At 39.5% G+C, this 17,313-nt stretch overlaps 2 protein-coding genes across 4 annotated transcripts in view; both read left to right on the top strand.

The window, feature by feature from the left end:
- The window catches only part of LOC106936429 (polymerase I and transcript release factor-like), a 23,306-nt gene extending 14,871 nt beyond the window's left edge, over positions 1-8,435 (top strand). Inside the window, exon 2 of the mRNA XM_015017439.1 lies at positions 6,985-8,435. Within this exon, the coding sequence (XP_014872925.1) occupies positions 6,985-7,863 (879 nt within the window). The 3' untranslated portion in view covers positions 7,864-8,435. The remainder of the gene's footprint in view (positions 1-6,984) is intronic.
- A 3,342-nt stretch (positions 8,436-11,777) lies between these two features.
- LOC106936424 (signal transducer and activator of transcription 5B-like) overlaps positions 11,778-17,313 on the top strand; it is a 12,748-nt gene continuing 7,212 nt past the window's right edge. Inside the window, exons 1-7 of one of the 3 annotated variants that reach the window (XM_015017423.1) lie at positions 11,778-12,102; positions 14,498-14,503; positions 14,736-14,741; positions 15,127-15,279; positions 15,440-15,596; positions 16,566-16,655; positions 16,818-16,995. In XM_015017423.1, coding sequence (XP_014872909.1) covers positions 15,152-15,279; positions 15,440-15,596; positions 16,566-16,655; positions 16,818-16,995 — 553 coding nt within the window. In that variant the 5' untranslated portion in view covers positions 11,778-12,102; positions 14,498-14,503; positions 14,736-14,741; positions 15,127-15,151. The remainder of the gene's footprint in view (positions 12,103-14,497; positions 14,504-14,735; positions 14,742-15,126; positions 15,280-15,439; positions 15,597-16,565; positions 16,656-16,817; positions 16,996-17,313) is intronic. The other 2 variants (XM_015017424.1, XM_015017425.1) reach the window with 2 other exon arrangements.

Genomic DNA, 17,313 nt, shown 5'->3' on the forward strand with positions numbered 1-17,313 from the left:
ATTGCCCTAATTCACACCAAATGTTGTTTTAAAGCAACTTTACAAAAAAATAATTTCAGTGCAATCAAACATACATTCCATTTGATCCTAGTTATCAAATTAAAACATGCGATCTAATGTATTTTTTATATTTTTGATGAAAATAAAACGTTTTTTATTTTAAAAGCAGCTGAATGATTAGTTGTTGGCAGCGATCTCTCAGTCGAACCACAGCCAAACAGACTGCTAGACCAGGTGTAGCTTCTACGGGAAGAAATTTTATACCACAATCAAATAGCTATGTTATCTTCAGTAACAATATTTATGTCAAATAAGACTTAAAAGAAATTTGACTTTGCATTATATCTGATGCCTTGAAATGGGTCACTGTGTCTGTAAATGGGTCACTGTGTCTGTAAGAACATCCTGCCCTCTCCACCCTCAGCATGTCTCAACAATCCATGATGGAGTTCACAGCTGTTCCTACGAGCATTGGACTGACAAGTAGTTGATATAATGAGCTCAGCAGATTCACATCTCCACCAGGTGTTTGCTAGTTGCTGCTGTCACTAGTCTGCAGGAGCTGAATTCACACCTGAGTGAAATAATGAGGTCATTAGGACCATGCTGCAATTCAGCCGTTTGATTCTGTGACGATAGATCTAAAAGTTACAGCACTTTTAGACAGCTCCTCATGCACCAACCTGGGCCTGGATTTGATTACCTCTACCTAAATGGTCCACTTCTTTCAGCTAAATGTCTGGCAGCAATGGTATTCAACAAAATGGTTGAATACATTTTGTTCAGGACAAGATAACTTTTATCTGACAAACTAAACTCCAACTGATGTTCCTCCTTTGCTTTCCTGTCGCTGCTGAAACCCCTCCCTGGTTTGAGAGTGTTGTTCTGTAATTGCGATGTGTTAAAGTTTCCATAGTTACCATAGTTTGTTGTGACCAGCCCATGTGGAAGGCTGTATTTATGGTCAGGGAGAACATGATGACTCATAAAATTCAATAGATATTTGTGTTTCCATGTGAATTAAAATAATTAACAGCTGTAGACAACCAGCAAGTTGTAAGATGAATTTGTGAATTAATTTGCGTTCTTGCAATTCCAGAAGTAGAGAACTCTGCCCTCGACTTTGCTCTAAGTTTCCTCCTACATCAGCAGAGATGACCAAAGGGTTCCCCATTTTCCGGGATCTGCTGGAAAATCCTCCCCTGCATGTGTGTGATGGAATGTCAAATCAAAACACACATACATCTGGCAGGGGAGTTTAGGTGGTTTGAGTTTAAAGGAAACCAGAAACAGAGCTGGGTGTGTTACCGCAGGATTCCTCCCTCTCTCTCTTTCTCTCTCTCTCTCTCTCTCTCTCTCTCTCTCTCTGTCTCTGCCTGGTGAGTGGCTGCAGTGTGAGAAGCTCCTATGTTGTGCTTATTACCCCAAACTCAGATACAAACAGCTCCTCATGCTGGCTGGCCAGCAGTGAGGAGGAGCGGTCCAGTCACACTCTTTTAGAAGCACATATGCAGGATAAAAACCAGTCAGTAGCTTTTTGGTATCACCAACAAACGCAACACATCAACACACACACACACGCACGCACGCACGCACCAACAGCTTAAGGCCTTTTCTTTCATTGAAGGCAGTATAGTTTGTTCATGTATGGCACCACGTTGTCATGGTGACATCTAGTGATTATGGATAGGTACTTAAACTATTTGTCAGTTTTTAATTTAGCTCATAATGTTCCACAGCTTTGGAAGGCACCTTATGATGCTTTGGGTGACTTTAGGTCATAACCTCCACCATAGAATATTCTTGCATGTAACACAGAACAAATATGGACAAAAATATGTGGGGGGCTATTAGCTTTTATCCTACAGCAACAGGATAAAACTGTCAGGAACAAGGAGGCAGTCGGAGTACATTCCACTGTTTCAGATCATTCTTTGTGAAACCAAGGGCTTTTCCTCAGTGTTTGTTGAACCTCCAAAAAGCCCAGAGGTCCAAACTTACATCCAACATTCCTGAGATGTTAAATACATCTGTGTTGGATGAGGGCAATATTAGCTTCTTCTTTACTTATGGTAGCAGTTTTCTGATTTTAAATGGGTGATACCATGGTCTGCTGCAGAGACCTGTTGAAGACAATCATTTTTGGATTATTGAGGGACTCAGACCAGCCCAGAATATTCACTTTGCACTCCCTCTTTTGTAATTGTTTTTTGTTTGTTTGTTTGTTTTTTTGTTTGGTGATTTCATGCCTGCAGTCAAAATCACAGATTTTGTGCTGCTATGCAAAAACTTGAGAGAATGAATTTGGCTCAATATCAGGATTAATTGTTGACTACCTTATTGCCAAACTTTCCATCCACATTTTCCAAATGTTAAATTAAGTCCTTATCTCGGCTATGTAAAGTCATTTTAAAAGGTTTTCTCTGCACCCATTCACATAAAACCTCATGCAGTTCTTTCTGTTTTCTGATGCTGTTCATTTTTACCTTAATCCAAAGCCATAACTATCTGCAGCGTGTTGCCACTCAGAGTGTTCATAGTGCTTAAACTACACAATGAATCAGTCAGCTGAAAAATTAAAAACACAACCAGGTTCTCTGGGATAAGTAATGAGACATTTTTTCAAGAACAGTGGTTTAAAACAGCCACAATGAAATCAAATTCAACAAGTTGTGTAATCTGAGGGGAAGTTTCCATGTTCCTTTTAATTTAATAGAGCAACAAATTCATTTCAAATTCATAAAGAATTTTTTTAAATTTTTTTTTTCATTCGCTGCTGTCCAAATCCCCTCAAAGTTGCATGTTTTATTGATTTACTGTTGTTACATGGATTTTAATTTTACCAATTCATTACATATCAGAATGCTAACAACACTTTTGGCTTCAAAGAAAACATGTAGTGAAGGCAAAGAAATGAACTTTTCTTTTTGATTGCTTTTTTTTTAACGTTATTTGTTTGCTTTAAAAAAAAAAAAAAAAAAAAACAGAACATTTGCCATGTGTAGTGTGAACTGCTTTTACTTTTGGCTTTTACTAAAATGAGGTAATAATAAATGATTGTATTTTTGTATCAAATTAGCATAAGTGGAGCAATTTATTCACAAATGACTCAACAAAAAAGCATAAAATCAGAATCTATGTTGCTTCAGATTTTAGACTCACAAATCCAAATTTGCATGAAAAATTTATATATTTTTTTTAATTTTTTTTATGAAACACACAAAGTTTCTGTGACCAATGATAACCCCTAAAGGGCTAAAAGTATATCTCTAGCAAATGCATTATGTATAAGAATATCTCAAAATCTCTAAAATTGATTTTCATTTTCAATCATAGCTCCAACTTAGAGAACCACAGGGGATCAGTTTTCTGTTATTTATAAGACATAACGACGTGTTTGAGCTTTAGAGAGAAGCCTATTCCTGTATTCCAAACACCTCCCCTAAACTTTCCTCCAAGCAATTATTTCGTAATCTAGGGCTGAGTTAGATATGGAAATTGTCTGCTTGTGTTTTGCAAGCAATGTGGGCAAAACTATGTCTCAATGCCTTGCCTTGACAACAACACACACAGAGACACGCACACACACACACACACACACACGCACACACACACACACACACACGCACGCACACACACACACACACGTATGCACACGCACACACACACACACACACACACACACACACATACACACACTTAGAATGATGACGTACCTCGTTCATCTATTTTCCATGGCTCTGACTGTACCTTCCTGCCTTTGGGGTTGCTGCCTCAACGAGAACAATGTCCCATTAAATGAGGAGGGTCAGGAAGTGAGAAACACCAAGGTGAATACCTAAACTTCCCACAACTTTTTCCGTGTACCGTTGTCACGGAAAAGCATGCAGACTAGAATTTCCTCTGCTGTTGAAATAATTCCTTATAGACTCATTACCCAGTGACAGTGACTGATTACTTTGAGTCTCTTTAGTTAAGGAAATTGATGATGAAGCATTTATCCCTGAGCAACCTCTTGTTAAAGTGGAATCATCTTTGAACCTGTAAGACGCATATTCAGTGTAAATGCTCTGTGTGCAAATAAACAAGCAGCTTACAGTTGACTGTTGTGGCCATTTGTGACCTCAGTAACACTGATCATAGTTTAGACAGTAAAGAATGCGTTCTCTGCAGTGTTTGACCTGCTGACAGGTCGATGAGGTTCTGATGGGATGTAGGAGCCATGCTCTGGTAAGGCAGTTGGAGTTTTTTAAGGGATCAAATTAAATGGTGATAAAAATTAGAACCTATGATTTTACTTAGATCCTTATAATAGATTATTGTTAGTACAAAGGGCCTGCTGTAGTGAAGTCCAACATGGTTTGTTTGAAAATGAGGCAGTTTTTCCTTTCCTCTCTGCCTGTTAACACAGCTGCTCAGGAAAGCCTAAATCCCTCCTGCAAGGTCAAGTTTACCCAAGATACTGTAGCACAATACCTCCAAACAACCATCAGCATTCTCCAAGGGAACACAATAGACATGTCTCCACCCTCTACTCTCATTCCCATACCTTGCAGCTAACACTTTGATGCTATCATCTTCCTGTTGGACAGATGGTTTTCCAAGACTCTGAGGAATGACAGGAGAAAAACATGTCAGTTTTCCACACCTTAGCCCGGCCGCCTCACACACTCTGGGACTCCTTTGTTCTCTGGCTGTTTCCATTAAGAGGCAGCGTAGGGCCAGAGGAAAAGACAGCAGGAATAACAAGCTGTACATGCAGACATTCAGGAGTCCGGGTGGAACAGCTGTCCTCTGAGCATCCTTCCTGTTCACTACGATCCAAGTTATGAGAGCAGGAGGGCAAAATGGTGGAGAGAAGTTTCAGGAGAGGAAACTTCTCTCCACTTCTCGGTAAGGTGACATGTATACCCAGATATTTACACAAACTATATGAAAAACACACATCTTGGTTTCTCTGTGTTTGACATGAAATCAGACTTACCTACTGTTTTAGCTCAGTTAGGATGATCTAAATTATTTCTGTTTGCTGAATGACTGAATAATGAGAGATTCATAAACACAACTTTAAAGCATAGTTTTCTTCCATTCCTCCAGTATTTGGTCAAATTTCCTTTAAGCTGTCTGAATTAGGTCAAATATTTAGGGTTTCTCTCCACAGGTAACTCCCACAATAGACTGCTAGAGTTTTGACCCGTTCCTCCTGGCAGAACCGATGGAACCGGGTCAGGTTTCTGGCTCTGGACTATACTACCAGCTTCAGCTGCATCTTCACTAATTCCTTGCTTTGGTTCTGGGACTAATTCACATTTTTCATACCCAGTTCATCCCTGGGAAACAGAACCCACCTCCTTCCTGAACAAATCCCCATGATTGTTATACTTGGATATAATTGTTAGAAAAGATTAATGTGGAAGCTTCAGGTATCTGGAAATTGGACCTAAGGATGAACTAGACTGGTGGAGGTCCATGCACCGTTCACACTTCTCTGAATTTTTCCATAATGTCACACAAAAAACAACCCAGTGTGCTTGAGGTGTCACCTGAAAATACATATTCCTCCATTTAGCTCAGATGTTGGGAATCAGCCTATCAGAAGACAAAATGTGTCTTGAAACAGACAAATTATGTCTGATTCAAGAAAGCCAAACCCAGTTTAAATAAAAAATTTGTATTAAGTTCGTTTTAGTTGGATTTATTTACATGCAGTTTACAAAAGCTTCTGATAGCATAATCTGGGTCTCCCCAAATTGTTAAAAAGCATAATCTTAGTTTATGGAAACTTTTAAATTTGGAAAAAAGTTTTCAAAAATTGTCTTATTCATTACTCTGACATTTCACAAAATAAATAATTCTATTCCTAATCTCAGACTTGATGTCCTGACACACCAGCAGAGTATTCAGGGTCACAGTATTAATGGGTTTTTTATGAAATGACAAATTATGTCTGGTCCGAGAAGGCCGAACTGAGTTTAAATAAAAATATGTTATTAAGTTAATTTCGGCTTGATTTATTTAGATCGAGTTTACAAAATTCACCACAACCGAAGATGAGCACGCTTAAAGTAAATCTCATTAATAAATTCCAGTTCAGATTTGGTTAATCTGAACTGGAATTCAGATTAACCTGCTTCCCTTCACAGGTAACTTGATTAAGCTGTTTACACAATTCAACACAGTCCATGGTCCAAAACAAGAAGCAATCTGAGTATATGGCAGCAGAGGGAAATATTCTCCACATGCCCCTGCGTGTAACTGGACGTCAACACTATGTACATCTCATCTTTTTAATAAGAGCCAAAGGGGAAATGCATCTTTCCAATCCAACTTGAATTTATTGCCACATACTTTCTCCACAGCTGCAGCAGAAAACACCCTTCAGTTATTGTCATTATAATGATCCTCCTCATTTTTCTCTGACTGTCCTTTGTGGCTTCAGGCCAAAGATTCCACTTTTTCCTCACTGTGGCCTGAGGAATAACTTTTACATAGTAAGAAAAAATAAATGGGCAAACAGACTTAAACTTAGAAGTATAAACTAATGTATTTAGGGACAAAATATTTTACAAGAAATAAAAAGCTACAGTAAAAAGGCTGCATATATGTGCAGATTGTTAAATTAATTCTTTTTGTTTCAGCTTCAGTCTAGTGGAATTTGAATTCAACAAACATTATGAATCTTATTAGAAACTTTAATCGACTGTTTAATCGATTTTTTGGTATTTGCTCATGTGTATCGTTTTGAAAGTCACTGTAGTTTATAACTATGATGTTTCTCTGCAGTTTATTTTACAGCATAGCTTCATTTGAAATGCATTCAAAAAATCTATGAAAGTGAAAACTAATACAAATTCAAAAACTATCCTCTTCTCTAACCACTGAATATGTTTTATGTTGCACTTGCTGATATGACCTCATGGTTATTATAAGCAAGCAAGATCTTGTCCAGTATGCATCAAAGTCTTTATGTTTCTTTCTCCACAGGATGATGTGAAAGTGCCCTCAAAACTCAGCATCTCCAAGTCTTTGAAAGTTTCTGAGTCTGTGTCAGGAAGCAGAGGAGGCAGTCTGCTGGAGCTCAAAGAGGCTGTGGAGGAACCTGGAGAAGCAGCAGAGGGTGACAAGGAGGACAAACCCCATGTAGACCTTTCCTCAGATGAAGAGGGGGTGGAAATTGAAGACACCATTGAGGAGACCCGAGCTGAACGCATCAAGCGGACCAGTCTGCAGCGGGTGCAAAATCTGAAGACCGTCTTCTCCAAGAATAAGATGGATAAGACCAGAGCAAAGACCAAAGAGAACCTGGAGAAGACCAGACAAAAAACCAAGGAAAACATTGAAAAGACAAAGCAGAAGACAAAGGAGAACCTGGAGAAGACCAGACAAAGAACGAAGGAAAACATCGAGAAGACAAAGCAGAAGACAAAGGAGAATCTGGAGAAGACACGTCACAACATTGAAAAGAAAATGGGTAAACTTGGAACGCGCATGAGTGTGAACCCTGAGCGAAAACAGAAGATTAAAACATCTGGTGACAAGATGAAGAAGGCCTTCACACCGGACCACGTTGTGTACGCCCGCTCTAAAACTGCCGTCTACAAGGTGCCCCCTTTCACCTTCCATGTGAAGAAGATCCGTGAGGGTGAAGTGGAGGTGGTCCAAGGAACCGAGATGGTGGAGGTGTCCAGGGAAGTAGAGCCAATAGGTGGAGAGGATGTGGAAGTAGACAATGCCGAGGTGGACGTTGAGATGGAGATGGTGAATGGAGGCGGGGATGAAGAAGAGCATGATGAGGATGAAGAAGAAGAGAGCCATGATGCCTTACACGAGGAGGACGATGATGATGATAAAGACAGCGACTAAATATAGAGCAAAGAAACCTTCATGCATTCAGACCAATTCTTTGTATCTACACTGAGATTTAGGCTTGATTTGGATTAAAAAGTATATTCAACAATAACTGGGACAGTGATGATATGTAGGTCCTATTTTCACAGGTTTGGCCACCATTTCTACCAATGACAGATGTTTTACAGTGTCTTCTGAAAACACAGCATAGCCCTATCGGTTTGGATGTGTCCATCACACATTTACTTCAGTCTAATATTCTAGCACTCACAAAGACCTAAAAACTGATAACAAACAACTAACATTCAAGGTTTTGCTTTAAATCTCCTAAATTTGGACATAAGTAGCCACATGCGTTTGTGTCACCAGCTTACACCAATAATAGAGTAGAAATGATGGCCAAAACCAAACACAAGCAGAACATCAGTCAATCTGGAGATCATTTTACATGCTTTCCCTTCTTTCTTCCATTGACCAGGAAAACTAGAATTAGAATTTTGTTAAAGCTTTCATAAATATTTTTTTGATCACTATATTGTGAAAATATAACATGAGCCCTCCTGTCTGTGGTTTAAATGTAATCTGCAGAAATAGACCTACTGATCAGAAACAACCAATCAGAGCCAAGAGGAGGGGCATAGTGCTGTCAAGTATCCAATTTGGTAATGGTGGAGAAACGACTTAGCATTACTGGAGCATTAGTATTAGCATTACTGGAGAGCTGTTTATCTGACATCATCAGTGGCTATGCAAACTAACCTGAGCATTAATGGCGGGCTCTGGTGTGAGGAGCTAGCTGTAGCCCAGCAGAGAGTAAGAGGAAGGGTATGAGCAGCACATACACAAGCTTGGTTGACCACACAGAGACCTGCCTCCTGACTCTGATTAGTTGTTTCCGGCAATGCTGTGTATTTCTGCAGATGGTAGTAGAACTGCAGGGAGGAGGCAGAAGAGCTTGATTTTTTTTCCACAGATTTTCTGTTTTATGTTATACTGTCACAACATAAGGAAGGTTTTAACAAATATGAAAAAAAATTCTAGTTGTTTTGAATAAGAATAAATAAAGAGGGAATAAGACACATGCTTTGTTTATAATGAGCAGTATCATCATCAGATTGGGAGGGAGCACCATAATCAGTGTAACAAAACCATACAAGGAGATTATTGTAAAAAAAAAAGTAAGGAAAGAAAAAAGGTAAAATGAAAGAAGGAAAGGAAGATATTATGTCATTGTTCAATATACACTCTTTCACAAAAGAAACACAAATATAAACTCACTTTCTTATCTATAATGAAATTCCTTTCTCATATGAATTCACCAAACCATTCCTGACATTTTCTTTGCTGTTTATCTATTTAAATCATGAGTTAAATATTATCTTCTTCTTCTTCTGATTAATCTATCTGTTTATAGGCACAGTGCTATCTGCTGTGATTTCTATCTTTTGCAGAACTCTTGTTTTTGTTTAAGTTTTTTTCTAAAACATTTTTCACCTTATCATGTTATTTTCCTTTCATACCTTCTTAGTGCTGGCAGACTTGCTCACACACATTGTGTTTTTTTAATATGATACTTTACTGTCCATTTATGCATATATATCTGACCATATCACTGTAATTTCCCATAAAAAGAACACATTACATGACATTGCTTTTCTTTTCTTTCTCTCTGAATTCACACACACACACACACACACACACACACACACACACGCACACACACACACACACATGCACACACACACCAGAGCGGAACCAGGTCAACAGTTGATCCTAGCAACAGGCTGCTTTGAAGCTAAACCTATTATGCCTTTGTGTAAGACTGACCCCTAGTGTTGAGAACTTTAATTTGACTACTTTCTGTTCCAAAATAAATTGAATCAGAAATGTTAACCATTCTGTGTTCAGAGGATCTTAATGCAGGGGTTCCCAAGTCCAGTCCTGGGGGGGCTCCTGTCCTGCATGCCCCTCTCTAACATCCTGGACCAGATGAAAAATCCCCTCAGCAGTCTTTCTGCTCCAAGGGGCCCGCTACTGAGGACAGGATTCAGGCAACCCTGCACTCCAGCAATGTACATAAAAACTGTGCTCTTATTTTTGGCAGCAGAGGGGCTCATATGTTATGAAACACGTATTTTTCATAACATTAATTTTAAACAGGACTTCCGCTTCCAAAAGTAACTGAGATCATAACTTCCAGATTAGATTTAGCACTATTTTACTTGTGCTATGTCTCCTGCCGTCTTGTGTACATAATGTGACGCACTATCTGAGCTAATGATTATTAACTTCAACAGAACTTCTCGCTGTTCATCACATGCGCTTGTTCTGAACTCTGCAGTCATGCTGAAATTTTGTTTTTGCACAGTGCATCATATGGAACCTACCATAAGTATTATTAAACAAAAGATGAGATATTCAGGCCGTTTCCATGTATGACTGTGTTTAGTGACCTCCCCTGTTTTAATATTCAACCTCTTGGATGGAGCTGATCCAGTTTTCTGCTTTTGCTTTGTCTGTATGTGATTGCTGACTGGCAACACAGCTTAACCACTAATGATTTAATGAATAAAACCCAAACTGAGTCACAGTTTCTGTGTTTTATTGAGCATTTACTAAAAGCTTATTAACATTATAAAATGTAATTAATTTAAGTTTTTCTTTTCAGTGGAAGATTTTAATTGTTTCTAATGCCCAGTTTTTAGCATGTGAAAACATTGTTGAATATTTTTGTCTCTGTAGTGTCATTCAATTTTTGCGTTGATTTTTTTTTGTTGATGTTTGTTTAAAATAAATGAATAACTTCTATTGTCAGAGCACTGAGGAGTGCTGGTGGGGACAACACTCTGTCAATTGCGCAAGATTTTACTGTTTTAGTAAATTTGGTGATGAAGGTATTGGTCAAATTAAAAAGTGAAGTTCAAAGCCATTTTGGAAGACCTATAATCAACTACATGAACCCACAAATCTAGTTGAAAAACGTGTCCCCTCTATATTTCTGTTAGTTCTTTCAAAGATTTGCTTTGAAAGCAGTGAATGCAAACTGGGTTCAACAGTTGTAAAAAGGACTAATTATTAAAATAATATTCCAAAAAAGTGAATAAAATGATTTTGTTTATTTTAGTTGGGAAAATTTGAAGTCAAAAAGACTCTCTCAGTGAATAAAACAATTTCCTTATGAAGATTAATTAGATTTAAAACGTTTCTTAACACCAAATACATATTATCATCTGAAATCACTCTAATGAGGAGACCACTACAGACTGGGGCAACGTTACTTTCCTCATGGATCATCCATCTCAATGTCCGGAATATGGAGAAGGAAGGGCGCTGGTGATTTTCCACCAGTGAAGCATCCTGATGCAATCCATATTTACAGTTCGCTCATCAGGATACGGGTGTGGCTAGTCTGTCCAACAACTCCGCCATGAAGAGTGGGAGGAAAACATCAACCAAAAAAAACCTTGTCAAAAATTCACCACCAATGTGGCTCCAAGCTATGGCTCTGGAGCCACAGTGGTTCTTAAGTAATGTTAAATATATAATAAATGCCGGTTTCGGCAGTTTTTTCATCGAAATTCTACAACAGAATGAAAGGATCATGGGCGCTGAAAAAAAGGAAAGGAATTCTGATATTAGAAATGTCAGAATTCCTACTTTAAAATATCAGATTAAAATGAGGAAAAACTTGAGAGTAATAAAAAAAACCCCGCTCCATAAAAACAAAATTAAAATTGTAAAACAATGTCAATATGGAAGAGGATTAGAGTGCTCTTGCTACATGCCAAACTTACTGAGTTTCTATGAAGATTGGGAGACCCGTTGTTATATCGGTCATGAAAAAATTAATAATATTGTGTATGTCCAACAGGTCAGCAGGGTTTAGATACACCTGGTGTCGGGCCGTTTGACGCCCGACAGGTAGGAAGAGGTGGGACTTTCTGTGACCGTCTGTAGCTTCAACAATACACCCGGAAATAGCTCGGTGCGCAGCAAAATACAAACGTTAAACTCTCTCAGTCATACGAACACGCCGCCAACACCAATCTATCAGAGCGAGATTTACAGTTTGGAGTCGGAAGTCGTAAATTGACTACATTCTATTAATTGGTGTCGGAGCGGATATCAGCAACAGCCTGCTTAGCAGAACTATAAGTAAGATTGAGGGACAAGCTTTCAGCATGACAGATTAAGCTCAACCTTTACCGCTCGTGTGTGGCGTTCACTGGGAAGCTGCAGTCTCCACAAAGGTGAGTGAAGGCCTCAGGAAATGAAACGCTTGCGTTTGGAGCATGAAGTGAAGTTTTGTTTGTTCCTCACTCTGCTAGCTAACGAGATAGCTTACCAATAGCTAGCTGGCGTACCGCTTTAAAAGTAACTTATTGAATAGAACTCCACTACTGTGTCGTTCGCCTTGTACACATTATTGTGGCAGGACACACAGACGTTCTCTCCAGAGAACCTCTGCTTTCAGCGCCCGTATCGGTGTACTGCACCGCTTAGAAGCTACGGTGTCTTTAACTTCCAGGTAGACCGACGTTTCCTACCTGGAAGTTCCACATGAGAACCGATGAAACCTTCTCACACTACCATAAAGCCAACAATGCACTTTTTATTCACTTTGATACACTTAGACAGGTTTATGTTTTTGCTGACTAATCTAAAGTAGGCGAAGCAAAGTCTCAATCTACCATTATAACCTGTCGCATAACTTTGTGCTTTTTGTTTCTGGTGTACCTAATGAACTCAATAGTACGGAACCCTCCACGGAACATGGGGAACATTTTTTCTTTTGCGTTACCTCACAATATACTTACTGCAATATTTGCTGGTCTATTCGTAAACAGTCATGAATGTCAATTTAAAATTTCAAATATATACACATTTAAAGAGCCTCAGTGAAAACCTGTTCATAACTCTTTGGTACAAAAATTGATTGAAAATCAACTTATTCACTGCATGTTTGTCTGTTTGTGTAAGGCTGAGATGGAACTGTACGAAAACAGCTCTTTATACCATTCATACCCAACCCTGGTCCTCGGGGACCGCTGTCCTGCATGTTTTTGATGAGTCTGGACTCCAGCACAGCTGATTCATATGGTTGCATTCCTGCAACTGCTATAGAAGCCGGTTAATCACCTGTTCATTCAACCCAGCAGCAGGGAAACGCCTAAAACATGCAGGGCAGTGGGCTCTGAGGACCAGGGTTGGGGACCACTGCTTTAAACCACTCAGACCACTGCTTTAAACCACTCAGACCACTGCTTTAAACCACAGGTGTCAAACTCCTGTGGTTGACAACAGGTCTGCAAAGTTGTGCAGAGGCACAACTTTTAGATGTGCCTCTGCTGCACCACACCTGAATAGAATAATTAGGTCATTAGCAGACCTCTACACAAGGAGGAGGTAATTAAACCATTTCATTCCAGTGTTTTGTACCTGTGGCACATCTAAAAACTGCAGGACAGTGGCCCCTGAGGACTGGAGTTTGACACCTCTGATTCAGATTGTCAACACAAAAGAGACACAATTAAAATGGTCAGACTACTGATTATCCCGTGATTAGTAGTCCAAATAGTTTGGTTGTATTTTTTTCTGCTTTCCTACTTATGGAAAGTTTGGGTTTATATCATAGGTGTGTGGTGCATTTCTGTCCTAAAGAAAAAGATATAAAACTTAAGATATTTCACAGCAAGATATGAAGATGCATGGAAAAACCTCACGAAAACCTTATATTATAGCAGAAAGTATGATGAAGAAAGGCTTGCAGTATTCAGTTATGCCCCATGAACTGATTAGTACATTATTGCGAGAAAACGCAAAACCTATTGCGAGGTAACGCAAAAGTTTTGCGAGGTAATGTAAAAGGGGGAAAAAAAAATTCCCCATGTCCCATAGAGGGCTCTGTACAATGAATAAGTAGGGGTGTCTAGCTACAACTTTTTCACTTGCGATACAATACCAATATTGCAGCTTTGGGTATTGGACAATGCCGATACTGACCTGATGTATCAGCATGAATCATTCATACTTTTATTACTTACTTTATAGTGTGGAATGTAGGAATGTCTTGATGAAGTAATATTACTCAGAAAGCAATGGTCAACAACATTATGAAAAAAACTTACCCATTTCTTATTAACCAATGAGTCTGCCTGCAGAATGCAAGCATTGCTGGATAGAAATGTTGGGATGGATTAAATGTTGGAGCGGAGTGATTCTTTTAGTGTGCTCATATATATTTTTTAGTTGCAGGCTGGTAACCCCACACCCGTTTCTTGGCTGATAGCAGTTCCATGGAGTGGAACAATAATACTTTTTTTTGTTTTAGTAGCAAAGTGATGGAAGGATATTTTAAATTGCACACACTTTAAGTAATAGTAATACACACCCACATATATACATATACATACACACACACTCATCAGGATCTTGCCTAAGATGATAAATATACATGTACCTTTTATGTTGTATGCTTTTATTCTGGCAAAACAAAGTTTTATGCAAATATGTAGAAGTATAGCTACATACTTCTACAGAAAGATAGAAGTAAGTTTTACCACACAGCCACTCCTAATGAGAACGAGAATGCTGAAGTATCTGACAGGCTCAGCAGCTGTTCCTCTCCTCAGCTGCCCAATCAGAGGAGCTTTTAGTAGGAACGCTCCTATAAATTGGCCGGCCAATAAAACGTCCCTGGTTTTCTTAATTTTGGGTGATCAGGTGTTACTCCATGTGAAACCGATCTTGTCTACCTCTGCAAAGGCCTGAAAGTCAGCCATTGTCCCGTTTTTTTGCTGTGACGCGAAAGAGGGCTGACAGATCCGCCCAGCAGGTCATGTCTGAACAAGCGCGGCTAACGGTCACCTCGCTGTTGATATATTTAGCGACTTTTCAGACCAAAAAAAAAATCAATGTGGGCCAGAACCACCAGGTTAGGCTTCTTAAAGGTCAGTGATCGACAGAAAACTGCAATCAGTGCACCCCTACTTTTTAGGAAGTGGCTGACTTCTTCTTCTGACTTTTACAACAGTTCAAAGTAACTTAACAAGACCAACAGCGTTGAAGCTTTGATCTTCTGCTAAGTCACATAAATGGCTAGTTAAAGTCTGCACGCACTTAGTTCTCCTCTTTATGGCAAAATTTAAATAGCTTCACTGGACTGGAAGCAAACATGCTAACCTTTCTTGAACATGCATCACAGTTGTTCTTTCATGCGGTCTTCTAGGTGTTCTGAATGGTTTTCAGTGCTAACTGTTTTTAAACCTCGTTTTCCAGGCGTCTTGGTTACACAGGTTGCATCATGGCAATGTGGATTCAGGCCCAGCAGCTTCAGGGCGACGCGTTGCATCAGATGCAGGCGCTGTACGGCCAGCATTTCCCCATCGAGGTGCGACACTACCTGGCCCAGTGGATTGAAAGCCAGCCTTGGTATGCAGCAAACCTGTGCTGGATTCTGTCTGAGTCTCTGTGAACTAAACATAGATGTTACATAGTTTTGTTGAAATGTTTCTTTTTTTTTTTCACAATGAATGGAAATTGTGTTGTCCTTTTTTAGTGCTTTAGTTCTAATAAAGCATTTGTTTCCTAGGGACTCTGTGGATTTGGATAATCCAGGAGAAGAGGCTAAAGCCAAGCGTCTGCTTGACAACCTGGTGGCGGAGCTACAGAAAAAAGCCCAGGTTCAGGGAGGAGAGGATGGCTTTCTTCTCAAGATCAAGCTGGGACATTTAGCCAGCCAGTTCAAGGTAGCTGCTGGAGCCCCTGTGGTTGGGTGTGTGGGTTCATTCATTTTAAGCGCGTGTGTTCTTTAGCTGTGCTACCTGCATCCCTCAGTGTATGTGCTGAGATCCTTACTTTACTTTCAGCGTAGGGCCAGGAATCTGACAGTAGGCACAAAACTGGATTCCTCAGGTGACTTTGCTTGTCAGGTATCGCCTAGAGACATGAAGCAAGGAAAACTACTGATCATACTCTGTGAGATGACATGTTCATTTGGTAATATAGGAAAAAGAATCTTGTACATGACTTCAAAGGTTTCGCCACAAACGCATTTAGTGTAAATATGGCTTTGATTGGTGTACTGAACTGCAGTGTTGGTGGGTGTGTACATAGGGATATTATTTAAAGTAGCTTGTCAAATCTGACGTGTAAAAATAGATAAGAGTTCACCAGGATCACCAATTCATAGCTCTACAAAAGAAGTCAAAATGAAATATTTAACTTAAAAATTATGGAATATTTTATTTTAAATAACTTTAAATAAAATAACAGGAAATGGCTCTAGAGTTTTTTGTTTTGTTTTTCCAGTCAGGCCTCTGTGTAAACTTCCTCTCCTGATGAGCATTTGGATTCTTTGTCACATGTGAAGATGTTTTCCTTGTGTGGAATGACTGGATTTTAACAGTTTAGAAATGATAACCCTTCTTAGATTGATGAGTAGCAACACTTGCTTGTCTACAGTCATTGGAGACGTCTTTCCTCCTTGGATTTGTGTTGACACATTCCTCTCTGTCCCAGAACAACAAACTTCAGAAATGCATGGATCTATAGGGATCCTCACATTGACATCAACACCCCCCCAGGTGCCAGTGTACTATAAATGTTGGTGTTGGATGGTGCTGTTGCATTGTGCCAGAGAAGCACAGTTGTTTCATGTGAGTTAAAGGGATATTAAATGCTGTGTTTTAACCACATGGAATCATTTTTGTCTGCAGAGCACTTATGACCGCTGTCCTTTTGAATTAGTGCGCTGCATTAAGCACATCCTGCAGTCAGAGCAGAGACTAGTTCAAGAAGCAACAAATGTAAGTTTGTTTGTTTTTTTTTTAATCATAAGCTGACATTTGTGGGGGAAAAAAATACTTCCGATTGCAGCAGAGCAATAAAACTAAGAACAATAGCACGTTGTTAGTTGTAATTTTTACCATCAAAACTGAAAGTACGTTTCCTAATGTTTCTGTGTGCAGGCGAGCTCTGGGGGTGGTGGGCAGGCCATGGACACACTGTCCCAGCGACATCAACAGATCAACCAAGCTTTTGAAGAGTTGCGCCTAGCAACACAGGAGACGGAGAACGAGCTGAGGAAGCTGCAGCACAGCCAGGAATACTTCATCATCCAGTACCAGGAAAACCTGCGCATCCAGGGTGAGACTGCTCTTCGAAGGAAACTTGGTGAAACAAACCTCAGTAATGAACATTTTCAAACCAGAAATTTACTATAACTTTCATTTGTGTTTTTCCTGCCTGAGGGGAAAAAATCAGAACATCATACCCACTAAAGCCTAGAGTTAGTGTTTTTGTCATCTTCCTCAGACGCCATCTGATGCTCTTGTCAGGTCTTGCTATAACAAACGTCCCCAAAGCATGACACATCCACCTCCATGCTTCATAGTTAGTATGAGGTTCTCTTCCTGGATTCCTGTGTTTAATTTGTCAAACATGGCCTCTGTTCTGTGTCCACAT

This window comes from Poecilia latipinna, unplaced genomic scaffold (assembly GCF_001443285.1).
Source record: "Poecilia latipinna isolate Pla-1442-1.1 unplaced genomic scaffold, P_latipinna-1.0 Scaffold2141, whole genome shotgun sequence".
NCBI lineage: Eukaryota > Metazoa > Chordata > Actinopteri > Cyprinodontiformes > Poeciliidae > Poecilia > Poecilia latipinna.